Source organism: Protopterus annectens, chromosome 1.part2 (genome assembly GCF_019279795.1).
Source record: "Protopterus annectens isolate FY-2018-M chromosome 1.part2, PAN1.0, whole genome shotgun sequence".
NCBI classification, from domain to species: domain Eukaryota; kingdom Metazoa; phylum Chordata; order Ceratodontiformes; family Protopteridae; genus Protopterus; species Protopterus annectens.
Window position 1 is genome coordinate 1228800056 of NC_056727.1, and position 18389 is coordinate 1228818444.

An 18389-nucleotide genomic window follows, 5' to 3' on the forward strand; every position below is an offset into this window, starting at 1 on the left:
TTGGTATAGATATCTCTCCTTTGGGGAGGGGGAGAAGTTTGCACTGAACCTGTCAGCCAGTATGTTGGCAATGTCTGTAGGATCAGTAATCTTCACATCATTTTGAACTAGTTCTGAGCATATCTGGGAGTTTCCTCCCAGGTTTCTAACATAGCTAAAGAAGGCCTTATGATTGTCTTTTGAGTCTTTAGCTATTTTTCTCTCAAATTTGCTTTGGATGATTTTATGAGAGCTCTTAGTTTTTACTTATAGTGATCAAGGGTGCCTTACCTTTTAAGGATTTTGCTCTATCTTGTAGTAGCTTCCTCCTTTTGTTGTAGAGTTTGTTTATGGCTGGGGTCCACCAGACTGGACGCTTGCCTTTGGTACAAAGAGTCTTTGTTTTGCTTGGGATTGCCTTATCCATGCAGTCCTGCAGGTGCTGGTAGAAGGCATTTGTAAGTGATTCAGCGGCTTGAGTACTGTTTTCCACTGCCTGGGGCCTTAAAGGAGACCACACTAGTCTTTAGAAGTGTGAAGTCGGCTTTGAGAAGTTCTTTACTGTGGTCTTTTTATTTCAGGTGGGGTGGGATGAGGACCTCCAGCGAGATTAGTTTGTGGTCTGATCTCACCAGTGACGGGTACACCTGGCGTGTTGAACATTGTGCTCCCATGTTCGTGATGATGAGATCAAGTATGTTATCTCCTCTTGTGGGGATGGTGACTAGTTGTTCCATGGCATTTGAGTTTATGAATTCCAGGAACTTTTGGGCTAGGGTGTTTGGGCTTGAGTAGTGTTCCCAGTCTATATTAGGGTAATTGAAGTCACCTAGTATGATGGTGTTTGGTGATACATTTATCCCCTCTAGTGTTTTCAGGAAGGCCATGTGAGGTTCCTGAGTTTGTGAGGGTGGCCTGTAACATGCTACAATTTGCAGAGCAGTCTTGCCTATGGTTAATTGCACCTGGATGGTCTCCGATGCATCGTGCGTTGCCACCAGTCTTGAGGTGTAGAAACTAAGTATGTGCACACATTTATGTCAATAATATTCTGGTAAAAGTAAAACTGCAGTAGTTTTTGCACTGTTAATGCTGGTACCTCTGTATAGAATTCACTAATTTGTGCTTTTTGTAAAAATACAATTCTATTAATTATTTAACAATAACTGTTAGTAATATAACCTGCAAATAAATGTTAGTGTGAGATGTTACTCTTTAAATAAATGTGGCTGTGGCAGCAGCTCAGAACGATTGTCTGTCTTAAAATGCATTTAAGAGCTACATGAGCCAGTCAGCCATTTAGACTGCCAGCAAATTAACAAGGTCATTAACCCTCATGAGAGTTAAAGTAATAGAGGATCTTCTGCTGAAGAAAAAGAAAATTAAAGTATAGAAGGCCAACACTTGATATTTGGGGTCAGATGCAGCAATCTTCTTGAGTTGAGTGTGCTAGAAAGATGAAAAGCTTCACAACCCTTGTTGTCTTCATGGTCTGGAAAAAGAAACTGCCAGAGGAGATTAATGTAAGAAATTTAAAATGTGGAACAGGGTATAGAAATATATCCCTTACTTTACAAAATTATACGGTGAAGGCTTTTCAGGAGATGGCAGCCTTTGTGTTAATGTCAGACATGAATGAAATAACGAACCTTCAATAGTGCTGCAGCAGTTTCTCCTGTACCATTCATCTTGGGAGTTTACAGTACAGTTTTTAGATTAATATACTCGCATACAGTATAAATTATTGTGTGCACTTTTCCCAGATGCTGGAACTGACTCCTTTATATGTAACGTGCTGATTTCTGTTGTCATGTTGGTTTGCGGCACAAAGCAAATCATCTCAACCTTTTTAGCGAAGAAAAGTTTCATTGCTGCTTCTGTAGGGCTTACTTATGGACAATAAAGACATGAGGAATAGTGGTGGTCATACCTTAACACCTTCTAGAGCTGCTCAGAGTGATTTCATATATTTCTTCTCTGCAGCAACAGCATTTTTGTATGTATGTATGATTTTTGTTTACTTACCTATTTATTTGTTGAAGGTGTGAGTGGGTTGGTCCATGGATCTTTTTCAACCATGAACCCAGCAAGAAAGGCAAGGGTTAATATAGTGTATACATTGACAGTGTAGTGTAACCAGGCTGCCAGCATGTTTTGGGAGTGCAGGGTGAGAGAACAGTGTTAATCTGAGAGAACCCACGCACCCAAAATTGTTGCCAGATCTTAATGCTTTGGATGTGAATTCATTCACTGATGATAAAATTACCATTATTCTTCAGTAACCTTAGGGGTGTGAGTTAGTCAGGCATGGTCGTGGTCATTGTGGTTCAGCTTACAGTGAAACTGGGTGCAGTTTATTCTACACTACACGTAGGATGTAAAGAAAATGCTGGGTTTCTACAGACTTCTGGAAGTGGGGTTGAAGATTAGAAACCTAGATCAGTGTTATACGAGTACAGGTTAGTCCACCTAGCTTTCCTCTTTCCCTTGCATAACCATTCTTATTTTTTTATCGTCCATCAGACAGAACTACCCTGGGTCTATCCCATGATGCATTCCTAACGTCTGTTAACACTGCCAGTCAATCTGTTTCATGGTAGATCTACATATGTGGGTTTTGAGATGATGGAAGATTGCAACGCTGTCATTTTGAATAACTGTACAATTTTTTGTATGTCAAGGCATGGAGTACAGGGACTGTTCTTTCCCAAATAACTGCTGTAGACAGGCTGAAAGGAAGCCAAAACTGCCTTTTCCAGCATGAAGTGTCTGGCCAGCAAATATGATGTCATGTGAACAGGTGGACTGAAATATTCAGTATTTGATCTAATGTCTTTTATTTCTCAACTGATGGGTTCAGATTCGACAGTCTGGTCTGACTCTCTGTTGCTTCTACCAGATCATTGGATTCCAGAGCTCTTGAGCAGTGCAGCTCCTTCTCTGGCCGCCAACACCCTGCCAACCCAGCATACCTCAGATGTTTGCCGCCATGAGGTTTCAGACGCAGATGTCTTAGCTCTTAATTGTTTTTGGATTTTGTCCATTTTTTTCTTGGTCATGAGTTAGTTTACAATTATATTTGCCGTTTCTCTTCCTCTCTTCCTCCCTCCCATTTTTTGTGAGTTAGTTAATTACTGATCTCTTTAAGCTACCTTTTGGTACTTCTGTCAGTACATTTGCTGGTATCTTCCTATACTCTCTGGAGTACTCCTGCTACCATTATTGGAAGTTGTTCCACCATTTTTTCTTCTCCTAAAAAAAGTCTTTATAGCTTTATAGAGTAGCTTTTGAGAGGGTTTTTGTGTGTGGGTGTGTGTGTGAGTCCAGATGGTTTGCAGCTTCCTGCTTTTTTGCTGATATGTCTGACAAAACCATCTGTGTTTTCTGTAGGCACAAGCTTCTTAACTCAGATGCCCGCACGGAATGTTTGTACTGTCTGGGTCTTGCACCCCTTGATGTGGACTGTGCGATCTGCTCCAGTTTCAACACCAGAGCTTTAACAGTTCACAGAAATAAACTAGTTTTATGAGGTCTTCTGCTGCCTTCTTCTCTCATGGTTGCTTGGGCTCAAACCCTTCTAAAAAGCTGGACAAAAGTAAGCCTGATACTTTACTTAAGGAAAAGGGAGTCCCAAAACAGACGTCCTTATGAAATTTTGCAGGGGGTTCCACTGAAGGAGCCAACTTCAATGCCAAACAGCAATCAGAAGTTGGATCTGTCAGTCTTGTATCTGACCGCTCAAAAACCAAGGTTCATAGGTTAGTACTAAGCTAATTGCCCTTATGGGCCATTTTAAGCCTAGCCAATTACCCCCTGTGAGAATCAAACCCCGTACCTTGGGTCTGTAAGGCAAACACCTTACCATTATACCAACTTCCCACTTAGGTTGCTTCAGATCCGATCTCTTCCACTTCTTTCAGATCTGATTCCATCTACGCTTCCTTCTCCTTTCCTGGAGGGGTCACCTTGAATACACTCTAGGATACCTTTCCACTACATCCTCTCTTAGATCCTCCAGAAGTCTCTCAGAAGCAGATGATGATGAGGTTCCTCAGAGCACAGATACAGATGGAAGTTTTTCCGGCTTCCAACTCCAACTGGTTCCTGAGCAGACATCCATCCCCTTCCCCATAGTATCTCCTCTTCTGATCCAACCCTCTGTTTTGGAGCCTTTAGGTCCAAGATCCGTGGTGGTGTGTAATTTGGATCTGAAGACTATTTATTCTTAGACTTTGTTCTCCTGAGCCAACCGGCACTGAGTATCTCAGAGTTAGAGGACTTTCAGAGATGAAACTTTGGCACCGGATCTGGGGGCTTAGAGTAGACAAACTTTTGGAACCATCTCTTCCCATTGGATCCTCTGAGCTAGATGGCTCAGTCCAACTCTCTCCTTGGGTGGAATGCTGGTGGGGTTATGGGAGCAGACAGTCAAAGATATTCAGGCTTTGGAGATGTCGACTTTTGTCTCCTAGGTGTTCTGCTTTTGAGGTTGTGGAGAGGGTTTTCTCCTAGGCTAGAGAAGAGACATCACTGCCACCCTCTGATCAGACAACTCTGCCTTGTACTGTTTTTGCTCTGAGCCTCGACCATCCCTGGACCATCCCTGCCATGAAGGCAGCCAGCCTGAATGAGTGTCAAGCTGGTCCAACAGGATGTTATCACTTCCGACACTTCTCCAAAACATCCAATTGCAGACGTCCCTTGGAAGAGAATTTAAGAGGTGGCACTTAGATTCCCCCAAGGAATCTCTTACAGAGGACACAGATTTTGATGAGAGTGAGGATCTCCCAGATCACCACCTGAAGACATCTCCTTTGGCAAAATCCTGGAACTCCTGAAACCGAAAGATGGTTGGTCCCCTGACACCCCTTCCCAGGAGTAATTGGTGTTCGTGGAGGCTTTTGGGTCTGGCCCATCTACTGCTTGCGTGATCCCTTGGCCAGTGAGCTCATTGACCTTGTCTGTCAGTGGGTGTGGAAGGAGCCTGATACTGTTGAACCAATACCAAAAAGACCGGACAGGATTTCCCCCTAAAGACTGCATGTACTAGAGTAAGGGAGTACTAACTCATGCCATGGTCTTGGTTGAAACCACAAAGAAAGAACATGGAGAACAGAGGTCTTCTGTCCATCATCTTAATAGAGAGTCTAGGACATTGGATAGATTTGGGAAGTGTGTATATGTTTCAGCAGCTTTTGCCCTTAGATCGCTGAATTACGTGGCACATTTTACAAGATCTGCAAGGAGATCTGATTAAGGAGAGTACCAAAGATTTTTCTGGGTCCATGTCGTCTGAGAATGGGAACAGAATCTCCTCACAATTGGCTACCTTCCAATCCATCGTTCATCCCTTATGCGGCAGAAGGTATCTCACAGGCTGTGGGTTCAGGCATAACCAACAGGTTACTTACTTGGATGTGCTTATGTGATTTTGCAGAGCCATTTAATTCTTTGTTTGTCATTGCGTCCTTTGATGGATCTTTCCTGTTTGGCCCCAAGGTTAAGGACACACACACCAGATGTTAAAAAGAGAGAAAGACCCTGTTTGCACTGGGAGTATGTTTTTCTACCTCTCAAAGACCTTTCTCTAGGAATCCGTGAGGTGGTAGAAAGGTATGGTTTAAGAAGTCCCCGGTCCTTTTCAGGTTCATGCGGAGATCATTCCCTCAGGGGCAGAGGGAGAACTCAAGTGGAAGATGTGCCCTGGTTCTGCAGACCACCTCTGCCTTTAGAGATTCTTTCTTGGATAAGCGCTGTCCGTGAGGAGGCCCAACTGTTCTTTCTGGAGGCAGTCGGGGGTCATTTATCTTTGCATCAGAGAGCCTGGCTATCTATCACAAAAGATTTGTGGGTGCAGAGGATCATCTCTAGAAGTTGTACCGTACCATTTTCCCTAACCCCTTCCACAGTTGTGAAGAAAATCACCGATGTTCCATCCCGTCAGAGGGATGCGGCTTCTGTAGGATTAAAAATGTGCTCACTTGTTGGAACATGGGCTAAATTCTTGGCTAGGCTCGTAAGGGCCTCAGGGCCAATAGCCTTGTAACTTTCTATGATCCTACTAGAAACAAAAGTAATCCAAGAGGTCTCCCCAGAACACAGAGGGTCTGGAACTTATTCAAGATTCTTCATAGTGCTAAAAACTATGGGGGACTTGAGACCAATTCTGGATCTCAGCAATTTAAACCAGTTTGATCAGTATACAAAGTATTAAGTGGTCATGTTTCAGTCCATCTTACGTCTGCTGCAAAAGAACAATTGTATGTGCTTTATCTTCAGGATGTGTACTATCGTATCAAAATGAACAGGTGCTCCAGAAGATACCTATGGTTCTGGCTAGGAGCCAGTCATCAGTTCAGAGCACTGCCCTTTGGTCTCACCATAGCCACCGGGGTGTTCACCAAATGCATGGCAGTGTAGCAGCTCACTTGAGACTGTTGGGATTCTGGCTCTTTTCATACCTAGAATGGCTTCTTACTGGCCCAACCAGGCATTGACTTTTACAAGCAAGGGACTACTTGCTTCAGTTGTGTTCTCATCTGGGAATAAGAGTCAAATACAAGTCTCATCTCACCCCAGCACAGAGCCTGGAGTTCATAGGAGTTTGTTTGTGCGCAGGCAGTCATACAGCCTCTCTTCCTTCTACTCGAATAAACACACCAGTTCCAAGTCAAGAAAGTGATTTTAAAGTTCATTTCTTCCAGCTTGACTTGATACTATTCTATGACAGCAGCTATCACTGTTGTCCTTTTGGCCAGGCTCCATATGAGAATCCTTCAGTGGACTCAACTCAATGGTCCCTTCTCCAACATCTATTATCCACACCAGTCAAGATCATGCAAGCATGTAAAAGGTATCTTCTGTGATTGATTCATTCAAATCAGCTCCGCAAAAGTTGTCCCTTTCTTCTTTTTCTTCTCACTCCTCCCAGTTCGGGTGTGGGGGGACACTACTTGGGAAGGATATTCCAAGGTATGTGATCGCCTGAAGAAGCCAAGATGCATACCAGTGTCCTGGAGATGAGAGCTGTTCTCCAGAGTTACAGGCTTTTCAAGACATTCCTCCAGCCGGGACAATTGCAATACAGATGGACAATATGTCAGTAGTCTGGTACATCAACAAACAAGGGAGAACCAGATCTTGCCCTCTTTTTCAAGAAGCTATGAGAGTATTGGAGTGGGTGAACTCTTCCAGTCGCTTTCTAATAACACACATTTTGGGGGAAATCCAGCATGATTGCAGACTAAGCAAGTCCATTCTGATGCCTCACGAGTGGTCTCTCAACGTCAGTGGAGAGAATTTTCCATCAATAGGACCAGCTATGCTGTGATCTATTTGCTTCTCCCCTCAACAAGTGCAGCAGATTCTTTGCCCTGATCCCTCCATCAGAGTCACCAAGAGATGTAGTTCACGACTGGTCCTCTGGTCACCTGTATGCTTTTCCACCCTTGCCACCAATTCCCAAGTTTCTTCAGAAAGCAACTCGGTTGAAGAGCACAGTTATCCTCATTGCACCTTTTTGGCCTCATCAGATTTGGTCCTATTTCTCTGGCCTCATCTTCAACACCCATCCTGGATTCTGAATCCAACTCCAGACCTCCTGTCTCACCTGCCAGACGTAACTCCTCCAGACTTAACAGGCCTCAAACTGACCACATGGTTTCTCCAGTTCTGCTGATTGCTAGACAGCCCAGGCTGCCCTTACTGGTCCATCATATTTTTTCTTCTTATAAGGCTTCTATTGGAAAAACTTACAAGAGTAAATTGGAAAGATTTGTCTTCTGATCCCTTAGCAAGGCACTGGACCCTTTGTCAGCATTTGTGCCTTCAGTCCTTGAATTTTTAGCTTCAGTCTTCAAAGAAGTGGCAAATTTCTCAACTATTAAAGTTCAGTTGACTGCCATTTCTAATTTCTACATGGGTGAAAATGACTGTACCTTAGCTTTTTCTAGATTATGCAATTTCTTAAGGGAGCTTTTTTTGCTTAAGCCTCCATTAAAAGATCATACTCCTTAGGATTAAATGTAATGCTTCAGACCTTAACTAGTCTCCCTTCAAGATCTGCTTTGGCTAAAGGTTCAAGGTTTTGTCCTGAAAAAAAACATTTTTCTAGTTGCAATAACATAAGCTAGACAAGTATTTGAACTCCAGGCTCTGTCCTCAAAACTTCCTTACCTGATTTTTCACAAAGACAGGGTGTCCTTGTTAACAAACCCATCCTTTCTACCCAAGGTAGCTTCTGAGACTAATGTAAACCAGGTCATTAGTCTCCCAGTTTTCTTTCCCAGCTTTTCAAATAAGGGGGAGTATATGCTACACCTTTTGGATGTCCATAGACAACTTCACTTTTACCTTCATAGAACCAAAGACTTTAGGAAATCTGATCAGTTGATTGTTTCCTCAGATTGGACAAACCAGTATTTAAACATACATTGGCCAAATGGTTGACTGATTTTGTATAACTTTTGTTTACGGTAAATTGGGATTACCTTTACCAAAACCTTCTACAGCCCATTCCATGAGATCTGTGGCAGTTTCTTTAGCTTTTTGGTCAAGAACTTCATTAGATGATATTTGTGCAGCTGCAACTTGGGCTAATCCTCATGCTTCCATTGCTCATTACAAGTTTGATTTAATTTCCAGGAACAGACCGGACTTTGGCTCAACAGTGCTCGGGAATATCCTTAAGGCCCTCCAAAATTACAGTAGCTGGGGACTGTGTCCCATCAGTTGAGAAACGAATAAAAAGGACATCAGATAAAGTTATTTACTTACTGCAACTTTCCATCTGTTTTCCATTTTCATTCTTCCACAACTTCTGGCCACCTTCCCCCATCCTTTCCTTCTGGAAAGATCTAAGAGCTGTATGGGAACCTGTGTTCCTTGTTTGAGCTCCTTCTTACCTTTTCCTTTCTAGCTTAGGTTTTTTCTATAGTAGAGTGCCCTACTATATGTAAGGGCAGCAAACTCAATCTGAGGTACAGTACGTCAAGTTGGCGGTGATGTTGTGGGCAGTGAGAGAAGCTCGAGAGCTGTGGGATCTGATGGCTGGGTAGAAGTTGCCAAGTCAGAACAAAGTGTCTGAGTCAACCCCATCAGTTGAGGAAGACTGAAAATGGACATGCAGATGGAACGTTGTGGTAAGTACGTAACTTTTTTTCACAAACTATTTTACTGTAGTGTTTGAAAAACTCTGTAAGTAAGATATCCATACTGTTTGTGTGTATCTATCTATCTATCTATCTATCTATCTATCTATCTATCTATCTATCACTTGTAAGGAAATTAACATTAGTGTTTTTTATTGCAGAAAATAGAGAAAATGAAAGCAGAACTCCATCTCCTAGATGCTGATGGAAAACAACCAAACAAACATGTTTTCTTTTTTGATACAAAAAAGGAAGGTGAGATGTAATTAAATGCTTTTAATTGTTAATTTATTGTATTATTATTAATAATTAATTAATTAATGATTATATTATTAAGGCAGGCCTGTTACTCAGTATTTTCTTCTGCAAACTTTTTTGTTTTTATTATAGTGAGCTGATACAGCTAGTTGTTGAAAATGTGTAATCTGGATGGAAATTCAATGAATGTTTGTCATCAATTGAATCCCATTGTAGACAAAATCTGCAGGCACTGTAATACACCAGATGTAAAACAGCAGTCATCGTGTGTAGATACAAGGCTGTCTTACATGAGGTGTTCGCTGAGTATATTGTTCAAATGACTGCTCATTACTGGTCATAGCTTCATACTAGGCTATCTGCCCTAGTGCATTTATAAGCCTAGCCAGAGTGTGTTTGGCTTTCGCCACCCATTTTAAATTAATTTTGCTATGCCCTTTTTCGAGGTTAGTATACTGTGCCTCTGTCTAACAGTGACACAGAAGTGATACCCGGGGTAAACCTATGATCCCCCATCCACTCATCAAGATTCCTCTTGAAGAGAGTCAATGAGGGACTCTGCCTAACCTGGACTGGGATTTTATTCCAGAGTGAAGGGAGCCTCTGGGTTATGAATCTGTCCCTCCAGCATGTCCTATTTATTTCAGTGCTGAGGTTCAAGTCTCTCGAGTGCATAGCTCGATGGGATTTGGATTTTCTGAGGTGCAGCATGTCCATTAATTCCGGGCTGGACATGGCTTTATACGTCAGACCCAGATCGCCTCTGAGCAGGCGGTATGTCGCTGAATAGAGCTGGAGTTTTTTTAACCGGGCAGCATATGGCATCTGTTTGAGCCCTTTGATCCTCTTGGTGAGGTACGTTTGGGGTCTTTTCAGTTGCTGCAGGTGTCTGGTAAGGTACATCCCAAAAGGGCCATTGTATACAATTATGGGCCTGATGAGGGATGAGTAAAGAGGTACGATGACCTCCCCTGATCTAGATGTGAATCCCTTCATATTAGGTGGGCTATATAAAATGTTTTTCTAACCACTTTGGCCACGTGGTTGTCAAATGAGAGATTGCTATCCTTGGGTCCCCAGGTCCCTAATTACTTCTTCCGTACTTAATGGATTACCACTTATGTGACAATTTGTGGGCACTTTGTTTTTGCCAAAGGGGATGATTATACACTTTTTGACGTTTAGCTTGAGGCCATGGCTCTGGTACCAGTTGTCTGTTTCTATGAGGCCCTTTTGGAGGATGCTTGTGTCGGTTGGTGAGTCGATTATGGCGCCCAGTTTGCAGTCATCTGCGAACTTGGTCAGCCACAGTCCTTCCGTGTTGGCCTGTACCTCTGAGAAATATATACCGAACAAGAGAGGTCTCAGGACTGAGCTTTGTGGGACGCCACTTGTAACTAGTTTGGAGTCTGACATGGCTCCAGCAATTCTAACCATGTGGGTTCTGTCCTTGAGCCAGTTTGCAACCCATCTAGTGACATAGGGGTTTATATTTAAGCTGGTGAGCTTATCTATAATGCCCGAGTGGGGTATTGTATCGAAGGCTTTTGCGAGGTCCAGGTAGGCTGTGTGGACCACCTTCCCCTAGTCAATGGCCTTGGTGACTGTTTCAAAGAAATTGACCAGGTTTAAGAGGCAAGATCTGCCCTTAACAAAGCCGAACTGGGTAGGATCCAGTGTCTGTAGGTCCCCAATATCTTTATTTATAAGGTCCATGATGATCCTTTCCATAGCTTTGCAGACCAAGCTAGTCAGGCTTATGGGGTGATAGTTTCCAGGATCCGTTGAGGCAACACCTTTGTGGAGAGGGACCACCGTTGCTGTACACCACTCTTTGGGTACATATCCTGTAGTAAGGCTGAGATTGAACAGTAGTTTTATGTTTGGGTTTAGCTCTTCTTGGAGTTCATGTAGGATGCAGCCCGGGACACCGTCTGGTCCCATTGATGCTGTTTTTGCTTTGGAGAGGCGGCTCTTACCTGAGCATCTGAGATGTCAGGGGCAGCACTCTGCTGGGATAGATATTTGCCCTTTTGGTGGGGAGAAGTTTGCTGAACCTGTCAGCTAGGATGTTGGCAATGTCTGTGGTTCGTGTATTTTTGTCATTTTGGACTAATTCTGAGCATATCTGGGAATTCCTACCCAGGTTCCTAACATAACTAAAGAAAGTCTTGTGATTATCCTTAGTGTCCTGTGCAATTTTTCTCTCAAGCTGGCCTTAGACGATTTTATGAGTGCCCGTAGTTTTTTGCTAATACTGATCAGAGATGCCTTCCCTTTTTGGGATTTTGCTCTGTCATGTAGTAGCTTCCTCCTTCTATTGTATAGTTTGTTTATGGCTGGGGTCCACCAGACAGGACGTCTGCCTTTGGAGTATTGGGTCTTGGTTTTATTTGGGATTGCATGATCCATGCATTCCTGAAGGTGTTCATAGAATGCATTTATAAAGGATTCTGCGGTCTGGGCCATATTTTCCACAGGCCCGGGGGCTTTGAAGGATTCCACCTCGGTTTTGAGGAGTGTGAAATTTGAAATTTTTCACTGTGGTTTTCTGGGCAGGGGGGTGGGGTCAGGATGTGAATATCCAGTGAGATTAGTTTATGGTATGATCTTACCAGTGAGGGATACACTTCTGGTCTGGAGCATAAGAGTCCCCATGTTGGTGATGATCAGGTCCAGTATGTTTTCCCCTCTTGTGGGAGTGGTAACAAGTTGATGTTAAGTTGTCAATCTCGCTTCATTCTTGCTGGATGGGTTAGCTTGAGAACTCCTTTTACCAGCTCGAGGCAACCCTATATCCCATGATGCAAGGCGGGACTACCTCAGATCTTGTTTGAAGAGGTCTCCTTTGCCAGCTGAGGTAAGTTTGAGTTTTTCAAACAGCTTAAGTCAGGGTTTATCTTCCCTTTTCCTATTTTTAGTGTGTAGTGTCCATACAATCACCCTATTCCCCTTATAGTTAAAAAGTTAAAAATTTCAGTTAGGCTAGGCCTCCCTCCCTTATAATCTATCTGTGTGTCTGTGTTTGTGGGATTAATTTGTGTGACTGTTTTGGGGTGTGTGTGAGTATTTTTGTTACTCCTCCTGTGCTTTGTGTCACTCTTTAGCCAGCGAGTCCTGCAGGAAAGGAGGAATAAGTTAATCCTCCGTGGCTTGCTAAAGCCGGAAGGTTCACCCACTAAACCTGGGTCCAGTAGCCTTCCTTCCATCCTAAGGGTCAGGCTACAGCTTCCAAGCCTTGAGCCGAGAGCTTCGCTCCATCTGACTTCATCCAAGAAGAGATCTCGGTCCCGCTCTTTGGAATCTATCCACTCTGCGAGTCATCGGAGCCGCATCTAGATCTTCCAGGCTGTCTGTCCACGATTTAGAGTCGGTGGTTAGCAGCCTGTTATACTCGCAGCCACTCGCCCCAATGCTCCCAGCAGACTTCGCTATTGCTTCACCCGATGCATCCTCAGCTCCGATCTCCTCCTTGAGACCTTCCTTGAGGGATCCGTTGTCGAGTTTCCTTGTCAGCCCCGAGGGGCTAGTGGCATCCAGCTTGGCACCGACATCGCCCCTCGAGCCTTCCCTCTCAGTTTCCGTCTCGGGGAGGGAGCCTTTTGGTGATGAGGAGTGTCCTGGCACCTGAGCCAGGTCACTGTAGACACCTCTTGCCAGCCTCTTGCTCTCAGGCCCAGGGATCCATCGCCCCAGGTTTCCCCATTGGGAATATCTTTCTCTTCCGTTTCTCCTGATCCTCCAGGGGAACCCTCCGAGGAGAGACGTGGAGAGGAAACGAGGACCCTGAGTCTACTACATCTGATACCGACTTAGATGAGTCGGAGGGTTTCTGAGGATGTCTCCTTTTCAGACATCCTTGAGCTCCTCAAACAGACCTCCAAGGATGAGTCGGTTATACCTCCCACTTATGCAGGTAGTGGCTGGGAAGGCATGGGCAGCTCCAGATTCTGTGGAACCTGTCCCTAGGAGACCATCCAAATTTATTACGGACAAACAGTTTCTTTCCAATCTGTGGATGCTATGGTGGTGGTGGCGGCCACTAAGAAGGAACTTATGGATCCTCAGTACCTGTCCATCCTCCTAACAAAGATTCTAGGACCATGGACAGGTATGGAAAGCTGATGTTTTCTTCAGCGACTTTGCTATCTGAACTACCTTTGTCACTTCACCAGGCTTCAAAGAGATATTCTCAAGGAACTAGGTGAAGTGGTCCAGGATCCTTCTGCTGCTGGGGCTCAAGAAAAGATTGCCTCACAGCTAGCAATCCTGAATTCCTCCATGCGCTCATATCCTATGCAGCCGATGGAGCGGCAGGCACAGGAGTAGGCATCCTTCACCGACCTCAGGTGAAGGAAACCTTGACCAGGTGTGAGCAGGACGGTAAAACTCTTTCTGCCCGGAGTCCATTTTTCCACCCCTTCTAGACCCTATCCCAAGGGTCAGAACCAAGGAGCTACACCGACACAACGTGGTCATTTGCCCCAGAGGCAGAGAACCAGGGCAACAGGGAGTCTCTTCCTGAGAAGCCCTTTCAGCATGTACCCAGTAGCCTGGCATTCCCTTTCACAAGATATGTGGGTACAGTCGATCATATCCGAGGGTTACAAAATCAACAATCCCTTCCAGACATCTCACCCGTCAAAGGGATTTGGCAGAACAGGAGGTTTTAAAGCTCCTAGAAAAGAGCCGCCCAGACTGTTCCGGCAGACCAAGTAGGATCGTCCCCAAAAGGACGGGAGATTGAGACCAATATTAGACCTGAGCAGTCTAAACCGATTTGTCAAGAAGGCAAGATTCCGGATGGTCACGCTTCAGTCCATTCTGCCCTTTCTGGGCAAGGACAACTGGATGTGCTCTATAGACCTTCAGGCACATAAAGATTCACAGGCACTCCAGAAGGTTTCTCCGCGGGACCAGTCATTACCAATTCAGAGCCCTGCCCTTTGGCCTCACTTCAGCCCCCAGAGTGTTTACCAAATGCATGGCAGTGGTCACAGCTCATCTGAGACGCCAAGGATTTCCAGTGTTTCCTTATTTAGATGACTGGCTCCTCCCGGCCACCACCAGGTGTCAGCTTCTTCAGACCAGAGACTACACTCTGCAGCTATGCAGGAGTTTGGGAATTTCAGTGAATTTCAAAAAAAATCTCTCATGCCTGCAATCTTCTCTACTTCTTTGCCCATCACCACCTTTTAGGCATTAATTAATCACCGTCAAAATGTTAGCCAGACTAACAGATCAAAGAATTCTGAACATCCAAAATACGCTCGGATTTTATTGCAGAGCAGCAAAGTCAAAGCCAGACTGATACTAAAGGTTCTAGGTCTTATGGCTGCGGCCATTGTTCTTCTACCACTGGCTCGCTTCCACGCCTTCTGCAGTGGATGTTATTCACTCAGTGGTCGCTCCACAGTCTTCCCTCGAGCACATAATCTTAGTTCACACAATCGCAGGACTCATCTGAACTGGTGGATATCTTCCCTCTTCTTCATCAGGGCCAACCTTTTGTTCCCCTCCTCCGCTGCCACAGTTACTACGGATGCCTCTCTGATCGGGTGGGGGCATTATCAGGGCAGGATGGTCCCCATAGAATACCATCTGCACATAAATGTCCTGGAGATGAGGACAACATGTCCGTGGTCTGGTACATCAACAAGCAGGGGCGGGACCAGGTCCTATCCGTTGAGAAGCTCTCAGACTTTGGCAATGGGCAATCTCCTCTCATCGGTTTCTGATAGCAACGCACATCCCGGCAGGTCCAACCTCTTGGCGGACAGGCTGAGCAGATCCATTCTCATGCCTCACGAGTGGTCTCTCAATCAATCTGTAGTGGACCAGATTTTTTCTGAAGTGGGCACACCTTGTACACCCCAAAACAACAAGTGCCCCGATTTTTTCACCCTCTTTCCCCTACCAGGCCAACCCCTGAGAGACTCTCTAACCCAGGATTGGTTTCCTCCTTTCCCTTGATTCCACAAGTCATTCAGAAAGCCACCGCTTTGAGGGCCAAGTTGATTCTCACTTGGTGCAGCCCTGGCATCTGGACCCAGTTCCGGATCTCTTGATCCACCAGTCGGGTCAACAGCACCGGGCCATTCATTCTCTCAACCTCACTGCTTGGTTGCTCCACTTCCTTCCCAGCTTCCTATGATCTCTGATCCGTCAGAGATATCTTAGTGGCTTCTTTAAAGTCGCCCACCAGAACCGCTTATGCTAGCAAGTCATTTGGGCAAATTCCAGAAATATTGATCCCTTTACTGCTCCTGTGCATTCTGTTTTAGATTTCCTGGCTGAAGTTTTTCAGTCAGGATCTTCTTCATCTACAGTAAAAGTTCAACTGGCTGCTATTTCCAAGTATCATGTTGGCTTGCAAGATCATAACATTATGTCTCATAGACTATGCAAGGCCTTTCTGAGAGGAGTGTTTCTCCTAAAGCCGCTAATAAAACATCCTCCTCCACAATGGGATCTAAATTTAATGTTGGCATCCTTAATGTTACCACCTCATGTTCATTGAAATTATTGACCTGGAAAACTATATTTTACTGGCTGTCACTTCAGCAAGAAGGGTTTCGAGATTCAAGCTCTCTGCATCCGCTCCCCTTACTTGGTTTTCACAAGGACAGGGTATCCTTAAGAACGAACCCGCCTTTCTCCCCAAAGTTGTTTCTCAAACCAATATTAATCAATCCATCGATCTACCAGTCTTTTTCCCAAATTATTCTGACAGAGCTGAACAAAAGCTTCATTTTTTGGATGTCCATCGTCAGCTCAGGTACTATTTGCATAGAACTAAACAATTCAGGAAATCGGACCAATTATTTGTCTCCTATGCAGAAAACAGGAAAGGTCTCCCAGTGTCTAAAGTGACCTTATCCAGATGGTTGTCTTCCACCATTTCTTATGTGTATTCACTCAGAGGCAAGCAACTACCTTCTAAACTGAAAGCACACTCAACCAGGAGTCTATCCACTTCTGCAGCCTTTCAGGATAGACTACCCATTGATACCATTTGTGCAGCAGCTACTTGGGCCACTCCTCATACCTTTGTCTCTCATTACAAGTTAGATTTGGCCTCCAGAGACAGGGCCAGTTTTGGTTCCACAGTTCTCAAGAGTCTGTTCTATTGAGCCACCCGGGATACAGGTGCTAGGGACTGTCCCCCATAAGAATGAAGATTGACAACTTAACATTTAGAAGTTATGTACCTACCAACGTTCCATGTTAGTTGTCTTCTCCTCCTTCCCCTGGCCTGACAGATCTTGAAGAGTTCCTCTTATCAGGTTGTTTCCTCCTGAGCCTTCATTAGAGGACTCCTTTATTATGAACTTGGGTTTCCTAAAATATATTAGGTTAGTCCTTAGCAGGGTAGGTTAGCTACCAAACGAGATCTGAGGTAGTCCCGCCTTGCATCATGGGATATAGGGTTGCCTCGAGCTGGTAAAAGGAGTTCTCAACCCATCCAGCAAGAAAGAAGGCGAGAGAAGACAACTAACATGGAACGTTATGGTAGGTACAGAACTTCTAATTCCATAGCATTTGAGTTTATAAATTCTAGGAACCTTTGGGCTAGGGTGTTGGAGCTAGAGTAATGCTCCCAGTCTGTTTGGGTAGTTGAAGTCGCCCAATATAATGTTTGGGTAGTTGAAGTCGCCCAATATAATGGTGTTTGGAGAGACCTTCATATTTTTCAGTGTTCTCAGGAAGGCCGAGTGGAGTTCTGGGTTTGGGAGGGTGGTCTGTAGCAGGCTATAAACTGCAAGGCAGTTTTACCCACTGTTAGTTGCACATGGATAGTTTCTGATGCTTCATGCTGTGCCATCAACCTGGAGGTGTGGGTATCTTTGACGAATATTGATACTCCCCCTCTTTTTGTGGTTCGGTCCAAGTTTTTGGGCCGAAAAGCATGGTATGAGGTATAACCTGGTAGTGCTGGGGTGCTCTCGGGAGCCTTGAACCAGGTTTTTGTTACTGCACAAGATATCGATGTTCTCCATGCTAGGGAGAGTTTCGAGTGCATGCATCTTGAGGTTTAGACTTCTGGCGTTGAGTAGCACTACTCTTAGTTTCTTATCCCTTGTGATAACTATGGAGGTGGGTTAGTCTTTTGAGCCTTGCCTAAAAAGGCACTATGGGGGTAGCAAGAGCCTTTGCCAATATCTGAAAGCCCAAGGGTGACAGGTGCAAGCCGTCCCTAGCGAAGCATCGTGGCTTGTCGAGCATGTCATCCCAGGCTGAAAGGCATTGGATCCCCTTTGAATGACACCAATACTTAAGCCAATTGTTGGAATTGATCAGCTTGTCTTCATATTGTGGCATCATTCTTGTTGAGGGTAAGATGCTTCTCAAGGTCAGGGTCATACCGGCCTGGGCTACATGCTCAGAGAGCTCCTTTATGTCTCTTTTCATGTAGTCCAGGGAGGTACGTCTCAGGTCATTCACACCAGCATGGACAATGACTGAGTCATATTTTTACTTGCCTTGGAGTGACCTGAGTGCTTGTGTTGTGTGACGGATCCTAGCGCCCGACAGGCAGCTCACCGTAACCTTCTCCTTGTTCAGCCTGGTGAGCGGGGACGTCAGTGTGCCTGACGATAGAGTCACCTATTACAAGTGTATCAGGTGTGTTGTTTAGCCTTAAGGGCTGTGACTTTTCGGCACACTGGCTTTGTGAGCTATGTGTTGCACGTGTTTTGTTTTGGTGTAGCGGTTGCTTGGGTGTCTGCTTTGGAGGTCTCTGCTGCTTAGGGAGATTTTTATTTAGAGCATCCGAGTATGTTTTTGTGTGTTTATGTGTTTGGTTTGCTGTCGTGGTAGGTCTATGTTAGACTGGAATTGTAGTGAGTGTGGTTTCCTTTTCCTCCTGACTGGTTACGCCAGTACTGAGTTGAGAGAGCTTAGCCTCCAGTTTGGCTATATGGTTGCATCTCTCACATGTGTTGGAATTTGTTGGGAGGAGGAGAGGGTTGTCTGTGTACATGAGGCAGTTTTAACATTGCC

At 44.7% G+C, this 18389-nt stretch overlaps 1 protein-coding gene across 1 annotated transcript in view; it reads left to right on the top strand.

Annotated features, from left to right (window-relative positions):
* UTP11 (UTP11 small subunit processome component) overlaps positions 1–18389 on the top strand; it is a 264149-nt gene that overhangs the window by 139677 nt on the left and 106083 nt on the right. Inside the window, exon 5 of the mRNA XM_044060088.1 lies at positions 9290–9383. Within this exon, the coding sequence (XP_043916023.1) occupies positions 9290–9383 (94 nt within the window). The remainder of the gene's footprint in view (positions 1–9289; positions 9384–18389) is intronic.